At 32.6% G+C, this 18626-nt stretch overlaps 1 protein-coding gene and 2 long non-coding RNA genes across 4 annotated transcripts; 1 reads left to right on the top strand and 2 right to left on the bottom strand.

Annotated features, from left to right (window-relative positions):
• Positions 1 to 465: 465 nt before the first annotated feature.
• LOC130997453 (uncharacterized) lies at positions 466 to 3089 on the bottom strand. The gene is made up of 3 exons (XR_009093089.1): positions 2973 to 3089; positions 1329 to 1409; positions 466 to 732 (listed from the first exon to the last, which is right to left on the bottom strand). It is a non-coding gene; the product is annotated as an uncharacterized LOC130997453 (long non-coding RNA).
• A 1650-nt stretch (positions 3090 to 4739) lies between these two features.
• On the bottom strand, positions 4740 to 7452 carry LOC130997455 (uncharacterized). The gene is made up of 3 exons (XR_009093092.1): positions 7245 to 7452; positions 5603 to 5683; positions 4740 to 5006 (listed from the first exon to the last, which is right to left on the bottom strand). It is a non-coding gene; the product is annotated as an uncharacterized LOC130997455 (long non-coding RNA).
• Positions 7453 to 15584: 8132 nt separating this feature from the next.
• On the top strand, positions 15585 to 18579 carry LOC130997461 (serine/threonine-protein phosphatase PP1 isozyme 9). 2 transcript variants are annotated; one of them, XM_057922772.1, is made up of 4 exons: positions 15585 to 16098; positions 17094 to 17653; positions 17913 to 18092; positions 18182 to 18579. In XM_057922772.1, exons 1-4 carry the CDS (start codon positions 15909 to 15911, stop codon positions 18206 to 18208), a joined length of 957 nt encoding a protein of 318 aa, XP_057778755.1. In that variant the 5' UTR covers positions 15585 to 15908; the 3' UTR covers positions 18209 to 18579. The 2 variants fall into 2 exon arrangements, with proteins under 2 accessions (XP_057778755.1, XP_057778754.1); XM_057922771.1 differs by having other exon boundaries at positions 17913 to 18579.
• Positions 18580 to 18626: the final 47 nt, after the last annotated feature.

The raw sequence follows: 18626 nt of genomic DNA on the forward strand, positions 1-18626 counted from the left end.
TATGGACATTAAATGTCCCTTTCATGAAAAACTTTGCTTATGCCGGAAAGATTCAAGAAATCTAACTCGACCATACATACATACATACATTGATTCGTTAAGGGCTCGGGTAGTCCCAAACACGACATTGAGCTTAGTTATATGAGTCAGAGACCCAAAATAACAACATGAAGGATAATTTGCATTCACATAACATCATAAATATTAGGCGCACATTTTCTTGAAAATTTTCATAACTTTGAATATACATATATATTTTTGAAACTATTATCGTACCTTAGTTGCGGCAGTGTGACGGCGAGCTGAGGGCTACTGACATTCTTAGAAGTTTAGAGATACTATTCTAGACTCGACATCAAAAAGCTTATGGTTATCAGAGACATGAAAGAAAACTCATGCTCTGATACCATTCTGTCACACCCCAATTCTTGAATGAATAAATATAATCGAGGTGTGAATAATTCATAGAAATAAACAAGGAACAACCTTGTTAAAACCCGAATAATAAGATAGAGAGTCGGGCTATGCCCCTTTGGATCACAAGTTTTGTTTCATGTTTCTGACAACCAACATTCATTAACATAAAACTAGAATTTCAAATTTAAGCTCGACATGAAGTCATCTTAAGTTGAGAAAACAAAAGATGTATAAGAGTAATTGCTACAGCGGAAGTCTAACATATGAATTTTAACTCTAGCCTCAGCTCCGTCCCGTCAGCACCAGCCAGCCAACCTGAAAACATTTGAAAGTATTTTTGGGCTAAGTACTAATGTACTTAGTGGGCATGCATTTTCATAAACATTTCATATTTTCGTAAGAGCAGTTTATCCAATTATACTTGACATGACTTAGAAGGTTTTAAAATGAAAGAAGTACTTCTAAGCATGTTAAAACATTTTTCATTTGTGCGCACATGTCACACTCCCTTTCCGTTACTCGCTGTGATCCCGGACCTTTTAGCCACCGACGGATCCATTTCTCCTTCTTACTTGAACTGAGGGCGTAACCCAGTCAAGTTCCCATTTGGGACCCAATGCTCCGGAACACATCCCGTCGAGCACCCTTATAACGCCTCATACATGATTAGTGCCCGATGGAGATCAACCCACCAGGTCAGCTAATAGGTGTACACAATTCTCAAATAACGTGTTAGGTCAAGAGAGAACCTCGATCGATTCATTGTTGCGAGCCTTAAACGGAGCAGAGTGCACAAAATATTTTATTGGATAAACAGTTTGCATTTTATTAAATAAACAATTTGCATATCATTGAAACATTTAGAGCTTAATAACTCAATCATACTTTATACATTTGGAAAGTAAGCCCACCTGGTTAGGCAAAGCCTGAAGATCATAATCACTTATAAACCTGTCTTGGGAAAGCAGCGCTAATCCCCCTGGTCACAAAGCCTACAAGAAATTCTATTCTTAATAGGTCTCGTGAAGCTAATCTTAATTCATGGTGAAGTGCTTAATATTCTATGATTCACTTAGCCGGGTTTTCAAAATTTAATGAATAAATAATTGAAAACTAAATTTCTTGAGTTAAGGACACCAACAATATCCTTACTCGATTTTCTTTAAAAATTGGAATTATAATTAAAACCAATTAAATCATAAATACTTTTATTGCAAAATAAATGCAATTTCATGTCATGCTTAACATATACTAAGTAATTACTTAAAATATGCACATAATAATAATTTAATATTATTATGAAAATTATCCTTTAAATAAATTAATCAAACTAATAATAGTTCAATTAATTAAAAATAAGAAAGCCCAATTTAAAATTATTAGGTAACAGCCCAACTAAATAAATAGACATGGCCCAATCTCATAAAAATCGGCCCAATCAAGGAGTCCAATTCTCAAGCCCACTCCCCAACTCAAACCTAGCCCAACACCCTTTTCTCCCTTAATTCTTCTCCCCCCATCAGCCGCGCCACACATTCAGTCCCTCACTGCTCGTCTCCCTCACTGCTCTCTCGCGGTTCACGCCGCGTGCCACCATCCCCGGCGACGAGCGCCGCTCCGTCATCCTCACCATCAGTCGGTTCTCTCTCGACTGCTCTTCCGCCAACGAGCAGCAGCGAGAGCCGCTCTCTCTCTCCCCTGACTCCGGCGAGTAGCAGCGATAAGCTGCCGCTCCACCGTCCGCTCAGACCCTCTCACTCTCAGCCATAAGTTCCGCTGCCGCGGCCTTCGCCTCCGGCGAAAGGCCACCGGCCTCATCTCCCTCCAACCTAACCAAATCGCGCCGCCACTATTCCTCTCTGGAACTCCGGCGAGTCAGCAGCGAGAAGCCACTGCCGTCGCCTCCAAAATCCCGGCGAGACACTCCATCCAGCCGACTCTCTCTCTCTGTACCGATGACAACAACTATTGGCAGCCATTGCCGCCTTTCTCCTCGTCTCCCTCGACTCTATCTCCTTCAACCACCACCCTAGTCTCGATCTCCGGCGACAACAGTCAATAGACCACCACCGCCATCGACCCCTATTCTCTAACTCCGGCAGTGATAGCCAGAAGTCGCCACCTGCCGATTCCAGCCCTCAAGTTCCTCCCATTTTTCTCTTGCCTCACCAACAGCAGTAGCTGCTCGCCCATCACCCTCTCACACATCCGGCCGGACAACCGGCAGAAAACTCGTTGCCGTCCCGACGCCGCTACACACTCATACAACAGACGACAACAAGACCCCAAAGTTCATTCATTTTTTTTAAAAAAATAAACTCTTAGTATACATATGTATATTCATATAAATGCTTGTTATAATAAAGGTCAATGAACATATATATGCATATGATTCTTTGTTTTGTGAAGTTTGAAATTTTCAGAATGTGATACTCAAGAATGGGTTTGTTTGAATTTGTGTGGCAGCTGAAATTGATTCACATATCGTATATTCATTGAGGTGGAGAGTTTGTGTTGTAAGAAATAAATTATGAAATTATGATTGCAGTTCTTACCTCTGCACTTGTTCGTTGGGTTTCCTTTTGAAAGTGAAATATGGCAAATTGTGTGGGAGATTGAGTAAAAGTGGAAGGGGATGGGTGAAGTATATCAGTGGGTTTGGCAGGGAGTTGGTGGTGGGAGTGGGTAGTGATGTTAACTTTTTTTTAAAAAGGAGGGAGTAGGTGGGTGTAGTGGGAGGGAGTAGGTGAGTATATAAAATAAAATAAAATAAAAAGTCTTACGGGTTGTACTATGAAAACTGTAATAATCGTTCAGTGTTTGGTTAAATAAATAGCTCGTGTAGATGCTAAATGCTTAATATAAATAAATATGCAATGCATATAAATTTAATAACTAAATTTACAAATGTTTTTGTAAATTTATTTTTGTTGGAATTAAAATAAATTCATTTTCTTTATATCCGGTGTGAATCATCCTGACTTCTAAGTTCAAAATTACTCTAAATTTAGCTAGGAAAATGCGGGGTGTTACATCCCTCCCTCCTTATAAAAATTTCGTCCTCGAAATTGCATATCTTGGTAATCTAGTTTGGGATACTAGACTTCACTATCAGTGCGGCTACATAGCTTGATTGTTATCGCATCTTTCTAATTGTGAGAACACCATGTCTATAGTCTCGAGAACTGTTGACAAACGAACTCATTCTAATCTTACTATGCTTATCGCGATCAAAGAAGATCTTATTGGGACAACTATATAGTACGAGTTTATACATTGGAATGACTAAATTGACAATCACCGAGATCATAGTCATGTGGGCTGGCCAGACCCAGCACAACGAATCACTCAGTCAAATGGGAGCTTCGCCCCCAATCATGTCAACGTCTTATTCATGTAAGGCTTTGGTCAAACTTCTAACTTAAAAACACTTACTAACAAGTACTTCATCATAAGTCACTAGTACCATGAAAGTCCATTCTATGCCGTTCTAGCAAAGCTGTCACGACTAATCATCATAATCATAAGAAACATAAGTTCTTATGTGAAAAACTTAATCTCACCGCTATTGAAATAGCTCTAGTGAATTCTTAGTCTTAAGGCATTGCCTCTATGTTACAACATCTCTATGTTAAACATTTCTATCTTACCAGTCTTTACTTAAATCGATCAAGCGGTACTATCACGACTAACATTCGTAAGGCATTCTTGGGTGGTTCTCTTACGGTTTGTAAAAGAACTCATCATTCTAATCATATAGGCAGTGAACCTAAAATGATAACATAAAGCTTTCTCATCATTCATTCATACATACATACATACATACATATATTTGCTTTCTTTGAAATTTTGAGTCATATGGACATTAAATGTCCCTTTCATGAAAAACTTTGCTTATGCCGGAAAGATTCAAGAAATCTAACTCGACCATACATACATACATACATTGATTCGTTAAGGGCTCGGGTAGTCCCAAACACGACATTGAGCTTAGTTATATGAGTCAGAGACCCAAAATAACAACATGAAGGATAATTTGCATTCACATAACATCATAAATATTAGGCGCACATTTTCTTGAAAATTTTCATAACTTTGAATATACATATATATTTTTGAAACTATTATCGTACCTTAGTTGCGGCAGTGTGACGGCGAGCTGAGGGCTACTGACATTCTTAGAAGTTTAGAGATACTATTCTAGACTCGACATCAAAAAGCTTATGGTTATCAGAGACATGAAAGAAAACTCATGCTCTGATACCATTCTGTCACACCCCAATTCTTGAATGAATAAATATAATCGAGGTGTGAATAATTCATAGAAATAAACAAGGAACAACCTTGTTAAAACCCGAATAATAAGATAGAGAGTCGGGCTATGCCCCTTTGGATCACAAGTTTTGTTTCATGTTTCTGACAACCAACATTCATTAACATAAAACTAGAATTTCAAATTTAAGCTCGACATGAAGTCATCTTAAGTTGAGAAAACAAAAGATGTATAAGAGTAATTGCTACAGCGGAAGTCTAACATATGAATTTTAACTCTAGCCTCAGCTCCGTCCCGTCAGCACCAGCCAGCCAACCTGAAAACATTTGAAAGTATTTTTGGGCTAAGTACTAATGTACTTAGTGGGCATGCATTTTCATAAACATTTCATATTTTCGTAAGAGCAGTTTATCCAATTATACTTGACATGACTTAGAAGGTTTTAAAATGAAAGAAGTACTTCTAAGCATGTTAAAACATTTTTCATTTGTGCGCACATGTCACACTCCCTTTCCGTTACTCGCTGTGATCCCGGACCTTTTAGCCACCGACGGATCCATTTCTCCTTCTTACTTGAACTGAGGGCGTAACCCAGTCAAGTTCCCATTTGGGACCCAATGCTCCGGAACACATCCCGTCGAGCACCCTTATAACGCCTCATACATGATTAGTGCCCGATGGAGATCAACCCACCAGGTCAGCTAATAGGTGTACACAATTCTCAAATAACGTGTTAGGTCAAGAGAGAACCTCGATCGATTCATTGTTGCGAGCCTTAAACGGAGCAGAGTGCACAAAATATTTTATTGGATAAACAGTTTGCATTTTATTAAATAAACAATTTGCATATCATTGAAACATTTAGAGCTTAATAACTCAATCATACTTTATACATTTGGAAAGTAAGCCCACCTGGTTAGGCAAAGCCTGAAGATCATAATCACTTATAAACCTGTCTTGGGAAAGCAGCGCTAATCCCCCTGGTCACAAAGCCTACAAGAAATTCTATTCTTAATAGGTCTCGTGAAGCTAATCTTAATTCATGGTGAAGTGCTTAATATTCTATGATTCACTTAGCCGGGTTTTCAAAATTTAATGAATAAATAATTGAAAACTAAATTTCTTGAGTTAAGGACACCAACAATATCCTTACTCGATTTTCTTTAAAAATTGGAATTATAATTAAAACCAATTAAATCATAAATACTTTTATTGCAAAATAAATGCAATTTCATGTCATGCTTAACATATACTAAGTAATTACTTAAAATATGCACATAATAATAATTTAATATTATTATGAAAATTATCCTTTAAATAAATATCAAACTAATAATAGTTCAATTAATTAAAAATAAGAAAGCCCAATTTAAAATTATTAGGTAACAGCCCAACTAAATAAATAGACATGGCCCAATCTCATAAAAATCGGCCCAATCAAGGAGTCCAATTCTCAAGCCCACTCCCCAACTCAAACCTAGCCCAACACCCTTTTCTCCCTTAATTCTTCTCCCCCCATCAGCCGCGCCACACATTCAGTCCCTCACTGCTCGTCTCCCTCACTGCTCTCTCGCGGTTCACGCCGCGTGCCACCATCCCCGGCGACGAGCGCCGCTCCGTCATCCTCACCATCAGTCGGTTCTCTCTCGACTGCTCTTCCGCCAACGAGCAGCAGCGAGAGCCGCTCTCTCTCTCCCCTGACTCCGGCGAGTAGCAGCGATAAGCTGCCGCTCCACCGTCCGCTCAGACCCTCTCACTCTCAGCCATAAGTTCCGCTGCCGCGGCCTTCGCCTCCGGCGAAAGGCCACCGGCCTCATCTCCCTCCAACCTAACCAAATCGCGCCGCCACTATTCCTCTCTGGAACTCCGGCGAGTCAGCAGCGAGAAGCCACTGCCGTCGCCTCCAAAATCCCGGCGAGACACTCCATCCAGCCGACTCTCTCTCTCTGTACCGATGACAACAACTATTGGCAGCCATTGCCGCCTTTCTCCTCGTCTCCCTCGACTCTATCTCCTTCAACCACCACCCTAGTCTCGATCTCCGGCGACAACAGTCAATAGACCACCACCGCCATCGACCCCTATTCTCTAACTCCGGCAGTGATAGCCAGAAGTCGCCACCTGCCGATTCCAGCCCTCAAGTTCCTCCCATTTTTCTCTTGCCTCACCAACAGCAGTAGCTGCTCGCCCATCACCCTCTCACACATCCGGCCGGACAACCGGCAGAAAACTCGTTGCCGTCCCGACGCCGCTACACACTCATACAACAGACGACAACAAGACCCCAAAGTTCATTCATTTTTTTTAAAAAAATAAACTCTTAGTATACATATGTATATTCATATAAATGCTTGTTATAATAAAGGTCAATGAACATATATATGCATATGATTCTTTGTTTTGTGAAGTTTGAAATTTTCAGAATGTGATACTCAAGAATGGGTTTGTTTGAATTTGTGTGGCAGCTGAAATTGATTCACATATCGTATATTCATTGAGGTGGAGAGTTTGTGTTGTAAGAAATAAATTATGAAATTATGATTGCAGTTCTTACCTCTGCACTTGTTCGTTGGGTTTCCTTTTGAAAGTGAAATATGGCAAATTGTGTGGGAGATTGAGTAAAAGTGGAAGGGGATGGGTGAAGTATATCAGTGGGTTTGGCAGGGAGTTGGTGGTGGGAGTGGGTAGTGATGTTAACTTTTTTTTAAAAAGGAGGGAGTAGGTGGGTGTAGTGGGAGGGAGTAGGTGAGTATATAAAATAAAATAAAATAAAAAGTCTTACGGGTTGTACTATGAAAACTGTAATAATCGTTCAGTGTTTGCTTAAATAAATAGCTCGTGTAGATGCTAAATGCTTAATATAAATAAATATGCAATGCATATAAATTTAATAACTAAATTTACAAATGTTTTTGTAAATTTATTTTTGTTGGAATTAAAATAAATTCATTTTCTTTATATCCGGTGTGAATCATCCTGACTTCTAAGTTCAAAATTACTCTAAATTTAGCTAGGAAAATGCGGGGTGTTACACGCGTATTCGTAGAAAATGCATTCATGCTCGACATACTTGATATCACCGCGAATTGAATAGTCGAACATTAGTGAAAAATACACTAATAGATATATCACAAATTCTCCTATGAACCCGGGTGTACAGTGTCATTTCGATAACATGATAGTGTCATTTAATGTTAGTGTTATTTCAATATAGTGTTAGTGCCATTTGCACTCCGGTGCACGGTGCACCCGGATGCACATGAGACCACCTCTAGATATATTTCATATATACAAAATAAATATTTTGTGTATTTTATCTTTCACAATGAATGGATACGATTTTCACCCTATCTCAAATCATCATGTGATTCAACATATAAAAAACAATAATAAGGCCATCTCCAGTGATGCATCCCCATTTATAGGTTTTTGCTGACATCATTACATACATATCACCATATTCTCCTTCTCTTATTTTCACCTCCAACAATATCTACTCAATTTAAGGTTTTTGTTGATATCACCATGGACCCACTTCCAATTCATTTAATATTTATTTACATTTCACTTAAATTTTACATTTATTCTTTGTAATTTATATAGATTAATTTATTAATTATTTTTAATTAATATAATTAAAAAATTTAATTTCATTTAAAAAAAGTATTTGGATGCAAATTTTAATTTCATTTAAGAAAAAATAGTCTTCAATCGTGGCATAGCTCTAACCTCAAAATAAAAATAAAAATAAAAATTATTACACTGCTGTATGTGTATGAAGTATTAGTCCACTATAAAAAATACATTGTACTATTATTTTATAAATACTAGTAATATTTTTTTCATTTAAAGCCAAAGTGCTATTTGGCAGAATGTTTCGAAATAAATAATGAAAATATATAAAAAGAACTACAATTGTTGAAATTGAATAATTAAAAAATAATTAATATAAATGAATGAAAAAAGACTGACGATGAGATTAAAAAAAAAGAAGAAGATTAATTTGGCAAAATCAAAAGAAGGAATAACATTAAAAGAAATAAAGGTAATGAAAACTCAGTGGAGCCCAATTTCTTCAGAATTCAGCGGGTGGAATATTGCATCCCCTCTCTCCTCACTCCTCCCCAACATACCACCCCTCAATGGTATCTTATGGAGATGCATCTCCTTTAAAAACCCCTTATTGGAGATGCTCTAATGTATGAAAATCATTTTGAATTGAAATTTCAACCTTTGACCTTGAATTTTGATTCATAGATATTCTTTCGATCCATACCCATTTTATAGTTCATATTCACACACGTTTTAAAATCTGTATATAATATAAAAGATCAGTACAATGATAACTTTTTACCGTCAAATTTTCTCTCTCTATTATTCTCTAAATTTAACTAACTTCTTTCACTTCTAACCAACTTACCGTCTCTCTCTCTATTTTTCTTTTTCTTTCTCTTTGCAAGTTTTCAATTTTTGTTTTCTTTTCTTTAATTTTTTTTTATATTTAGAATTTTTGTTTTTCCTAAAATATATACAGTTAAATTAATTAAAAATTTAATACGCATATCAATTAAATATCATAACATTAGCTTTAATTTAATTTATAAAAGTATATAAAAAACTTTAAAATAAAAAGAATATATTCAAATTAAATTTTTTTAAATTAATCTCTTTCTCTCTCTTATTTTATAAAGGAAGTTAGTTTTTCATCTTTTTTGTTATTTGCAAAAAATATTTTATGAAATCATGAAAATTATGTACATTTTATTATGCAAGACTGCAATTATTTTTATTACTCTTTTATTTCAAGTTTTTATTTTATTTTTTCACTATATTCATGTTTTAAACTTGCAGGGTTTTTCATAATTTCTTTTTGTGTTATACTTATGGTTTTTTTTATTGTTATTAGTGTAGAGAGATACGGACCATAGTGCATTTAATTATTTTCATATGTTTTTTCGTATGTTTGGATTGCTTCAATAGATTATTTCGTATTGGTTGTATGTAAAAATATGAAATTTAATGATATACAATTGAGTTTTACATGAGTTTTAATTTTAATACTTTTTTTTTAAATCCAACTTGGTGTAGGAATTTATATTGATTTATTTTAGAATTCTTTAATCTAATAGGAAAAAAAAAAAGATAAATTCATAGATCTGTAATTTATTTTTCATGTAAAAAAAGTAGAATTGAACATATGATTTATATTTATTTAATCTAACAATAATTTTTTTTTGTAATATATATATTTTTAAATGCAATAACTTTATAAATTCAATACAATATTCTCACATTCTTACGAAAAATATAATTTTCACAATAACAAATCCATATATAAACTAGGCATGTAAATAATTTTCATATAATATTTGAATCCCCTACATTATGAAGAATGTGTATTAAAAGACTTTTCATAAAATTATATGTATTAAAAGATTTTTCATAAAATTTAAGGATATTTTTATTTAAAATTTACCAACCTCAAATTTTATAGTCTGAATACTTCTTAATTTCGATGTCCGTTGTGCATCGCACGAATGGGCGTGTACTAGTATATCAATGATTTATAAATAAGCATTTAATTTTCGAGGTTTTGGATATAACTTATTCTTACCGATCCATTTAATCCGGATCAAAAGCACTAACTCATCATAGTCCAACTCAGAAAGCCTAATTCATCATTCACATTTTCTTAGGGAATCATTCGCATTATTTGGGCTTTAGAAATTTCATTCATTTTCTATATCCACAACTATTAATTTCAGTATAGTAAATTAGTCATATGCATAGAAAATAAATATGCATCAATGTATTATGAGAAAAGAGAAAAATAAACCATTTTTTTTAAATACTAGCATAAATAACGTGCGTTCGCACGTAAAAATGAATTATTTTAATGAATAAATTGTTATGTTATTTTTTATAGTAATATTTATCATTTTAATGTATTTTTTGAACCAATTATTGATTAATTTTTAAAAGTATAATGTTATGGAATTCATAAAATTAAAATTAAAATTTTATTTTATTAAATTAAACATCACCTAATTTTGTCTTCATATTTATTTTATAGGTTTCATCTTTACATAATAAATTTTAATTTCAAAGATTCTAGCAAAATTAAACTTCTAAAAAAACTTATTTGTATTATAATTCTAAATCATTAAAATTATATAATACAAAATAGTAACTTATATGATAATGAGTCCTAATGAATACTACTACTTAAATAACTATTAAAATACAAAGGATAAACCATAATATATTTATAGATATATTATATGTATAATATATTAAATTACACAATTAACTTTAAATTAAGTATATATACGAGGGATATAATAGGCAAATCAAATTTTATAAAATAAGGCTATTTTATAATAGGTATAGATTGAATAATGATTATATTTTTTTTTTCATCAAAAAGAGAATATCAATTTTAAGTCCAATGGAAAGTCATCATTAATCTTGAGACGCACTGTCAATATGCTTTGTTTCAGTTACTCATGAGGAAGTGATTTAATAAATTTTATTCCCGTGGCCCCTAAAAAAAATGCTGATGAAAGTTTGTATATGAATGTGTATATTATGATGCAGTAAATAAATATTTATTTAATTTTTAATAAATAAAAGTAAGGTGTAAAACATATATTTAGATGTATAAATAAGAAGATTATTTGGAAAATACAAAAAGACTAACTCATTGAAGGGTAGTTAGGTAAATATACATTTAATTTTTTGGGTAATATTACAGAAATGTCACTATTGATTCGATCAGATATAATTATTTAATACTACTAATGTTGAGATATTAAATAAAAAGGAAAATGCTGAATGCACATAATATGTGCGCACATAATTGGATATTTTTGTCATTTTATAAATCTCCATAAATTATGGAGTTAATACAATTTCAATTGAATTTCTAATTTACGTAATCATCCTTTGAGATAATTAAGGAATGTACAATTCAAATTTCAATCTTATATCTTTCCTTAATAATAAATTATTTATTTCCTTAAATTAAATTATGAATCAATTTTCATTATACAGCTTTATTTATCAATGATTTACATCCTATAAATTAGCTCAAACTCAACTAGAAGAATCAAGTAATTAAAATTGCAGTCAAATTATTGTTTCATATTCTTATTTAATTAGTTAGTTATTTTTCTTCAATAACGTTACATGACTAATTAATGATTTAATATGTATTGATGAAAAAATTGATGAACTCATCAACTTAACATTCTAAATTCATATATTATATAGATTTAAATTCAAATTTATTATTTTACAAATTTATTATTATAATTATTATTTTGAAATATAAGAATAATTATGTTGAATGTTATGCTACGGATACCGCTATTGGGTAATGTAGCAAAGGATTAGAGTGATGTTTGAGAGGTAACATCTTTGAATCTGTTAGTGATAAGTTCCAATTTATAGCTCATTATTAGTGTCTTTCTTTTATTTTCTTTTTCTTTTGTTGCTATTTTAATTTGTGTTTTATTTTTTTGTTGAAATTAGAATTAAAAAAAATATATATATAAATATAAATAGATGACTATAATAAATCCCTAAGCAAACTCAAATCGGACTCGCTACATCGAGCCGGACCGACGGGTTTGGTCCGGACCAGACCGACTCAATAGACATATGCGGTGTGGTTCGGGTATGATTTTTCGAACCGAAAAATATTTGGGTCGGTCCAGGTCTTAACCCACTCCAACTCGCCGAACCCGGACCGACTCGTATCTTTTATAAAATAATTATTTAATTTATATATTTCTAATGATATTAAGAAATAAATTAAATTTTATCTAATATAATAACTCATCTAATATCTGTAAGTAAATTAAGTAATCTGTGTAGTTTTGTACCGACCCGTACCTTTAACATTTCTTTTTATGAACTTGTTGTGCTTGAATTATTATGTAATGGATTGATTTTAATTTATGTATTTTTGTTGTAATTGTGGATTGAGAATATTTGAGCTAAAATATGTGTTTGTATGGAATTTTTTTAAGTTTTAAATCGGGAAAATTGAGTGTAAAATAGGAAAAATAAAAATTTGAAATTTCAGCAGGTCGGACCCGGACCAATCTGGACCCGATATTCGGGTTCGGTGCGGTCCTGGGTGGTCGGTCCTCCCTTACAATTCGGTTCGAGTCGGTCTACGATTTAAAAATTTTCGGGTCGTTGGTCCCGACGAGTGGGTCCGATTCGATGCTCACCCCTAACAATAGGCTAGCTATATTATTTGATTATTATGACATTATAAAATAGAAATGAATTATTATATCTGAGAAACAAATATGATAAGTTGACCACATTGCATTGATGGATTAAATCATAAAATTCTATCACAGTATATTATATTTTATGAATTAGTGAAATTAAAATAGAAAATATAAAGGAATGACTATAATTGCGAGAATAATGTCATACGTTGATCGATTACGAATGAAAACAAAATATAAAGTGAATTGGTGAATTTGAAATAATAAAAATACCTCGTATAAATTAAAAGGAATGAAGTACTTTAATGGTGAATATAATATCATATGCTAGCTACAATCTTCATTTATTTCATAAAACTATAGGTTATTATGAAAAATAATAAGAAATTAAGGAAATTTAAATAGAATAGAAAATATAAAGGATATACTATAATTGTGGGAATAATATCATATGTTGAGCACATAAATTGACTACTCAATAAAACTATACTATAGGATATTAAATTATTATTTCATAAAACTATGGATTATTATTAGAAAAAATCATAATAACATAGTGAAATTTACCTAAAATTTTGAAAAAAAAAAATATAAGAATATATGACTATAATTGTGAGAATAATAGAATTTGTTACCTACCTTCTTTGATAATTTCATATGAGTATAGGTTAATATGAAAAAAATTCATAAAGAAATTGTGAAAATAGAAAAAAAAAATAGAAAATATAAAGAAGTTACTATAATTGTAAGAATAATACTCCCTGCGTCCCGCGAAACTTGAGCACTTTCCTTATATGACAAGTTTTTTTTTCCCTTCATTCATTTTTTTATTTTTTTTCACCTACCACACATAATACACAAAATACTAACTCTTTAAAATTTGTGTCAGAAAGAAATCGCTCAAGTTTTGCGGGACGGATGGAGTATACTATAAGACAGTATATATTATAATAAACTAGAGAACTCAAAATAAAAAATAAAAATTATTATAATTGTGAAAATAGTCTAATATCATCATTTCATAAAATTATATTATAAGATAATAGATTAAATAAATATAAAAAAAAAAGATAAGTATCGAAAAGAAAAAACAAAACACAAATGACAAAGGAAGGGAAAGAAAAAGAAAAACATAGTATTGAAGTGCATTGTATAACTATAAGATATAGAGGAAATGTACAAAGTTTTCACATTACAATGGAATATTTTCAAATATTTTTAAGATAATAATATGTGGATCCATTTTTATTGAATTGAATAATTATTTGCTTAAATTAATAAATATTAAAATAATTATAGGTTAATAAGTTAAAAAATTAAGAGCAACTAAATAAAAAATATAAAATATGAAGGAATAGCAAAAATGGTTAGAATAATTTCATACGTTAGTTACATTCTCTGATTATTTTATAAAAGTACAAGTTAATGAAAAAATAATAACAATTGTGAAATTAATGTAAAAATTAAAAAAATACAAATAAATGACTATAATATAATCATACGTTGAGCACATCGATTGATAACTACTAAAAATACACTACAGGAAAATATATCATAATAAATTAGTGAACTTAAAAAATAAAAAATAAAAACATAAAAAATCACTATAATAACAAAAATAATGTCATACGCTAACACACCGATCAATTAGTAAATAAAATTATCCTATAGAACATTACATCACAATAAATTAGTGGACTTGAAATAAAAAGAATTTATATAAAATAGGAAAGAATAGCTAAAATGTTAGAATAATCTCGTACGTTAACTACATTCTTTCATTATTTTATAAATGTAGTATATGTTAATGAATAAATCATAACAAATTAGTGAAATTAGAATAAAACTTATAAAATATAAATGTATGGTTATAATTGTAGGAATAATGTCATACCTTGAGCACATCAATCCATATCTCAATAAAAATATGCTATAGGACAATATATTATAAATAAATTAGTAAATTCAAAATAATAAATTAAAAAATATATATGATTATGAAAATACATTGAGCACATCGATCAGTTACTCAATAAAATTATATCATAATAAATTTAATGAACTCAAAATTAAAAATTAAAAATATGAAGGAATTATTATAATTGCAAAAATAAATTAATAAAAATAACAAAAAGAAAAAACAAAACAAAAATGAAAAAGGACATGGAAAGGAAAAACGAAACAAAAAGTATTATCCTATATTATAGTATAATGTATATTAAATTTTAGAGGAATATCGTGACATTTGTTAAAGTATATTTAAAAAAATAAATCGTAGTATTATTTTATCTATGAATTTTTATTCTTAAAAACAATATCAGTAAATATGATCATGATAAATCAAAATAATTGTATTTTAAATATAAAAAAAACAACAAAATCGTGTTTATATCTTTTCCTAAAATGAAGTGCCAATTTCTATGTATAGGATCTTGATTAGTGGCCATATCAATATTTTGTTTCCAAAATTGTTGCAATAAATAAAGGGAAAAAATTCTTTAGAAAATTTCCAATATTAATTAAGGGTAATTTAGTGATAATAATAATTCAAATTAGGAAATAAAATTTCAAGGGCATTATGTGCGCACATATTATGTGTATTTAGCAGTACTCAAATAAAAAATAGTAAAGCGAAAGTAATCCGTGATAGGGAGTAACGAGCAGAGCACGCATCGAAGGACAACGACAGCATGGCCAAACGACCAAACCAAATATTGTGTCTTCAAACACAAGTTTAAACCAAGCAATAAAACAAAAACAGAGAGAGAGAGAGAGAGAGAGAGAGCCATTACTTTGCTTCGTAATCATTAATGCAATCATCATCTCTCATTTCCCTTTCAACCCAAAAATTCTAATCCAATCCAATCATACCAATATTGTGAGCGCCAAACACACGACACGAGCAGATGACAATCCTCTTTGTTTTGCTGCGATTTGATTGAATTCTAGAGAGAGAGAGGGAGAGAGAGAAAATGATGACAATGGAGGGTATGATGGATGCGGGGGTGCTGGATGATATAATCAGGCGCCTATTGGAAGGGAAAGGAGGGAAACAGGTGAAGCTGTCGGAGGTGGAGATTCGGCAGCTCTGCGTCAACGCCCGCCAAATCTTCCTCTCTCAGCCCAATCTCCTCCCTGTCCATGCCCCCATCAGGATCTGCGGTCTCTCTCTCTCTCTCTCAATATTGGATATGGTTGTTTATATGTATTTATTGGGGCGTGTGTGTGTATCCGGACTTATTGCATATGTATGTGCGTTTTGTTTGGTAAATTTATTGATCAAAGATGTTTGGTGTTGGGAATTGATTATTTTGGATTGTATCCGAAGAAATTTTCATATACATGGCCGAAATCATGGAGTTAAAAAAAATGTTTGGTGAAATTGAGGTTGTGTGGGGTCAATCTGACCAGGTTTTATCTATGACAATTAAATATAATGAGATTTATCTTCCTCTTTGGTTGTTGTTTACCAAAACATATGCTGAATGGCAATGGATTGGAATGAGGTTAAATTAGATGGTTGCATTAGGTCTCATGTTCTTAGTGTCTGGTTCACATTGTCTCTACAAGTTCAAATAATTTGATGTTACTGAGATTAGATTCGATGTTTGAGATTTCTCTTGTTTTTAGCAAACGAATTACTCAAATGATATACTGCAGGTGGTTTCTCCTTTCTCTTTTCACCATCATATTCATGTGTTTATATATTTTGATTTATTCTTCTCACCCTATATATATATATTCTTGCACTTAGTTCTATCCATTTGTGCATTGAATGAATCTATAGATGCATTTGAGAAGATAGGGGCCATGAAGAATGCAAAGCAAATTCATCCTTCTCTCCATATCGACACCTCAACTGTATATGCAGACAGAGACAGTATATGAAATTAGGTTATCTTATCTGTTTAAAATTGTCATCCCATCTTCATATAATACATCGTGCATTTTCATTCAACGTGAGGAGAAAACTGATACTTGAGACAGGATGTGTAGGTGGCAACTAAACTCAAGTCACAAAGTAGAATAGTATAAACTCGAAAATATTGAACTTCAAAATTTTCTTTTCTGTCTATCTGGTGTCATTTTTCATACTTGTTTATTTATTATAGATATGTTTATCTATCTTGGCCTTAATGAGGAAATAATTTGTACAGGTGACATACACGGACAGTATCAAGACCTTTTGAGGCTTTTGGAGTATGGTGGATATCCCCCATCTGTAACTTACCTCTTTCTTGGAGATTACGTTGATAGAGGCAAGCAGAGTTTGGAAACAATATGCTTACTATTGGCTTACAAAATAAGGTATCCCAGTAAAGTTTTCCTCTTGAGGGGAAACCATGAAGATGCAAAGATCAACCGTATTTATGGATTTTATGATGAATGTAAGAGGAGATTCAATGTTCGGCTTTGGAAGATATTCACTGACTGCTTTAATTGTTTGCCCGTTGCTGCACTCATAGACGAAAAGATACTTTGCATGCATGGAGGGCTTTCTCCAGAGCTCAAAAATTTGGACCAGATTAGAGAGCTTTCGAGGCCAACTGAGATCCCCGACAGTGGTCTACTATGTGATTTGCTTTGGTCTGATCCTGATTCCAAGATAGATGGCTGGGCTGATAGCGATAGGGGCGTTTCTTGTACTTTTGGGGCTGGTGCAGTTGCTGAATTTTTGGATAAGAATGAGTTGGACCTCATATGCAGGGGTCATCAGGTAAACATTACTTTTTCGTTACCATGTTTTGTCTCATTTTCTGCTTTCCATGTCATATATGTTCAAGAAACGCATTTAACATTTGCATTATAGCAGAAGCCACAGCAGATAGATGATATAGATGGCTAGAAATGTTTACTCTGTTTTCTGAATAAACGCGTTTAACATTTGCATTTAGGTTGAAGCCCATTTGTGCTGTTGCGTGTCTAATTCTTTTGATCGCTGCAGTTTTTATGTTGTAATCATTTTATTTTTGAAGGTTGTGGAAGATGGATATGAATTCTTTGCCCAAAGAAGACTTGTGACTATATTTTCTGCCCCAAACTATGGTGGAGAATTCGACAATGCTGGCGCCCTTTTAAACGTGGATGAATCGCTAATATGTTCGTTTGAGATACTAAAACCTACACCAAGCAATTCAAAGGTTCCTCTAAAGAAGGTATGGCGTCCCGTTTCAAAACTGAAAATTTGATCCTTTGTTGGCCTCATGACTTAATTATCTCTTTTCTTTACATTCTGTTTCAACAGCCTCCCAAAATTGGAGGCAGCATGTAGACCAGAAATCGTAGATGTAACAGGGAGTAGGACGAGGAGACGGCCACTTTTCTTTCTCTGTTTCGTACATATATAGCGTCAGCATTCAAAGAAAAGATGTGTAAATTGGAAGAGAAGGAAAGGTGCATCAGTTGGTTGAAGAGAAATATAAGGTGTTGCTTTAGGGTTGAGAAACTTGAAACGCAGTGGCATGTGTTTGTGTATCCCTTTCTCACTCATTGTATTTTAATTTTCTCCATAATCCCACTCAAACATGCATCTACCTTTAGAATGTATTTGCAGGAATTATTTCATGTTCATGTGCATTACAATTGCTGTCTGTAGATGATTATATTATACATTTTCTTGCTTAATTTGCCCTTCAAATGTCACATCTCTCTCCCTCTCTAATATTGTGACATGAGCTTTCCTTGTTTGA

Source organism: Salvia miltiorrhiza, chromosome 8 (assembly GCF_028751815.1).
Source record: "Salvia miltiorrhiza cultivar Shanhuang (shh) chromosome 8, IMPLAD_Smil_shh, whole genome shotgun sequence".
NCBI lineage: Eukaryota > Viridiplantae > Streptophyta > Magnoliopsida > Lamiales > Lamiaceae > Salvia > Salvia miltiorrhiza.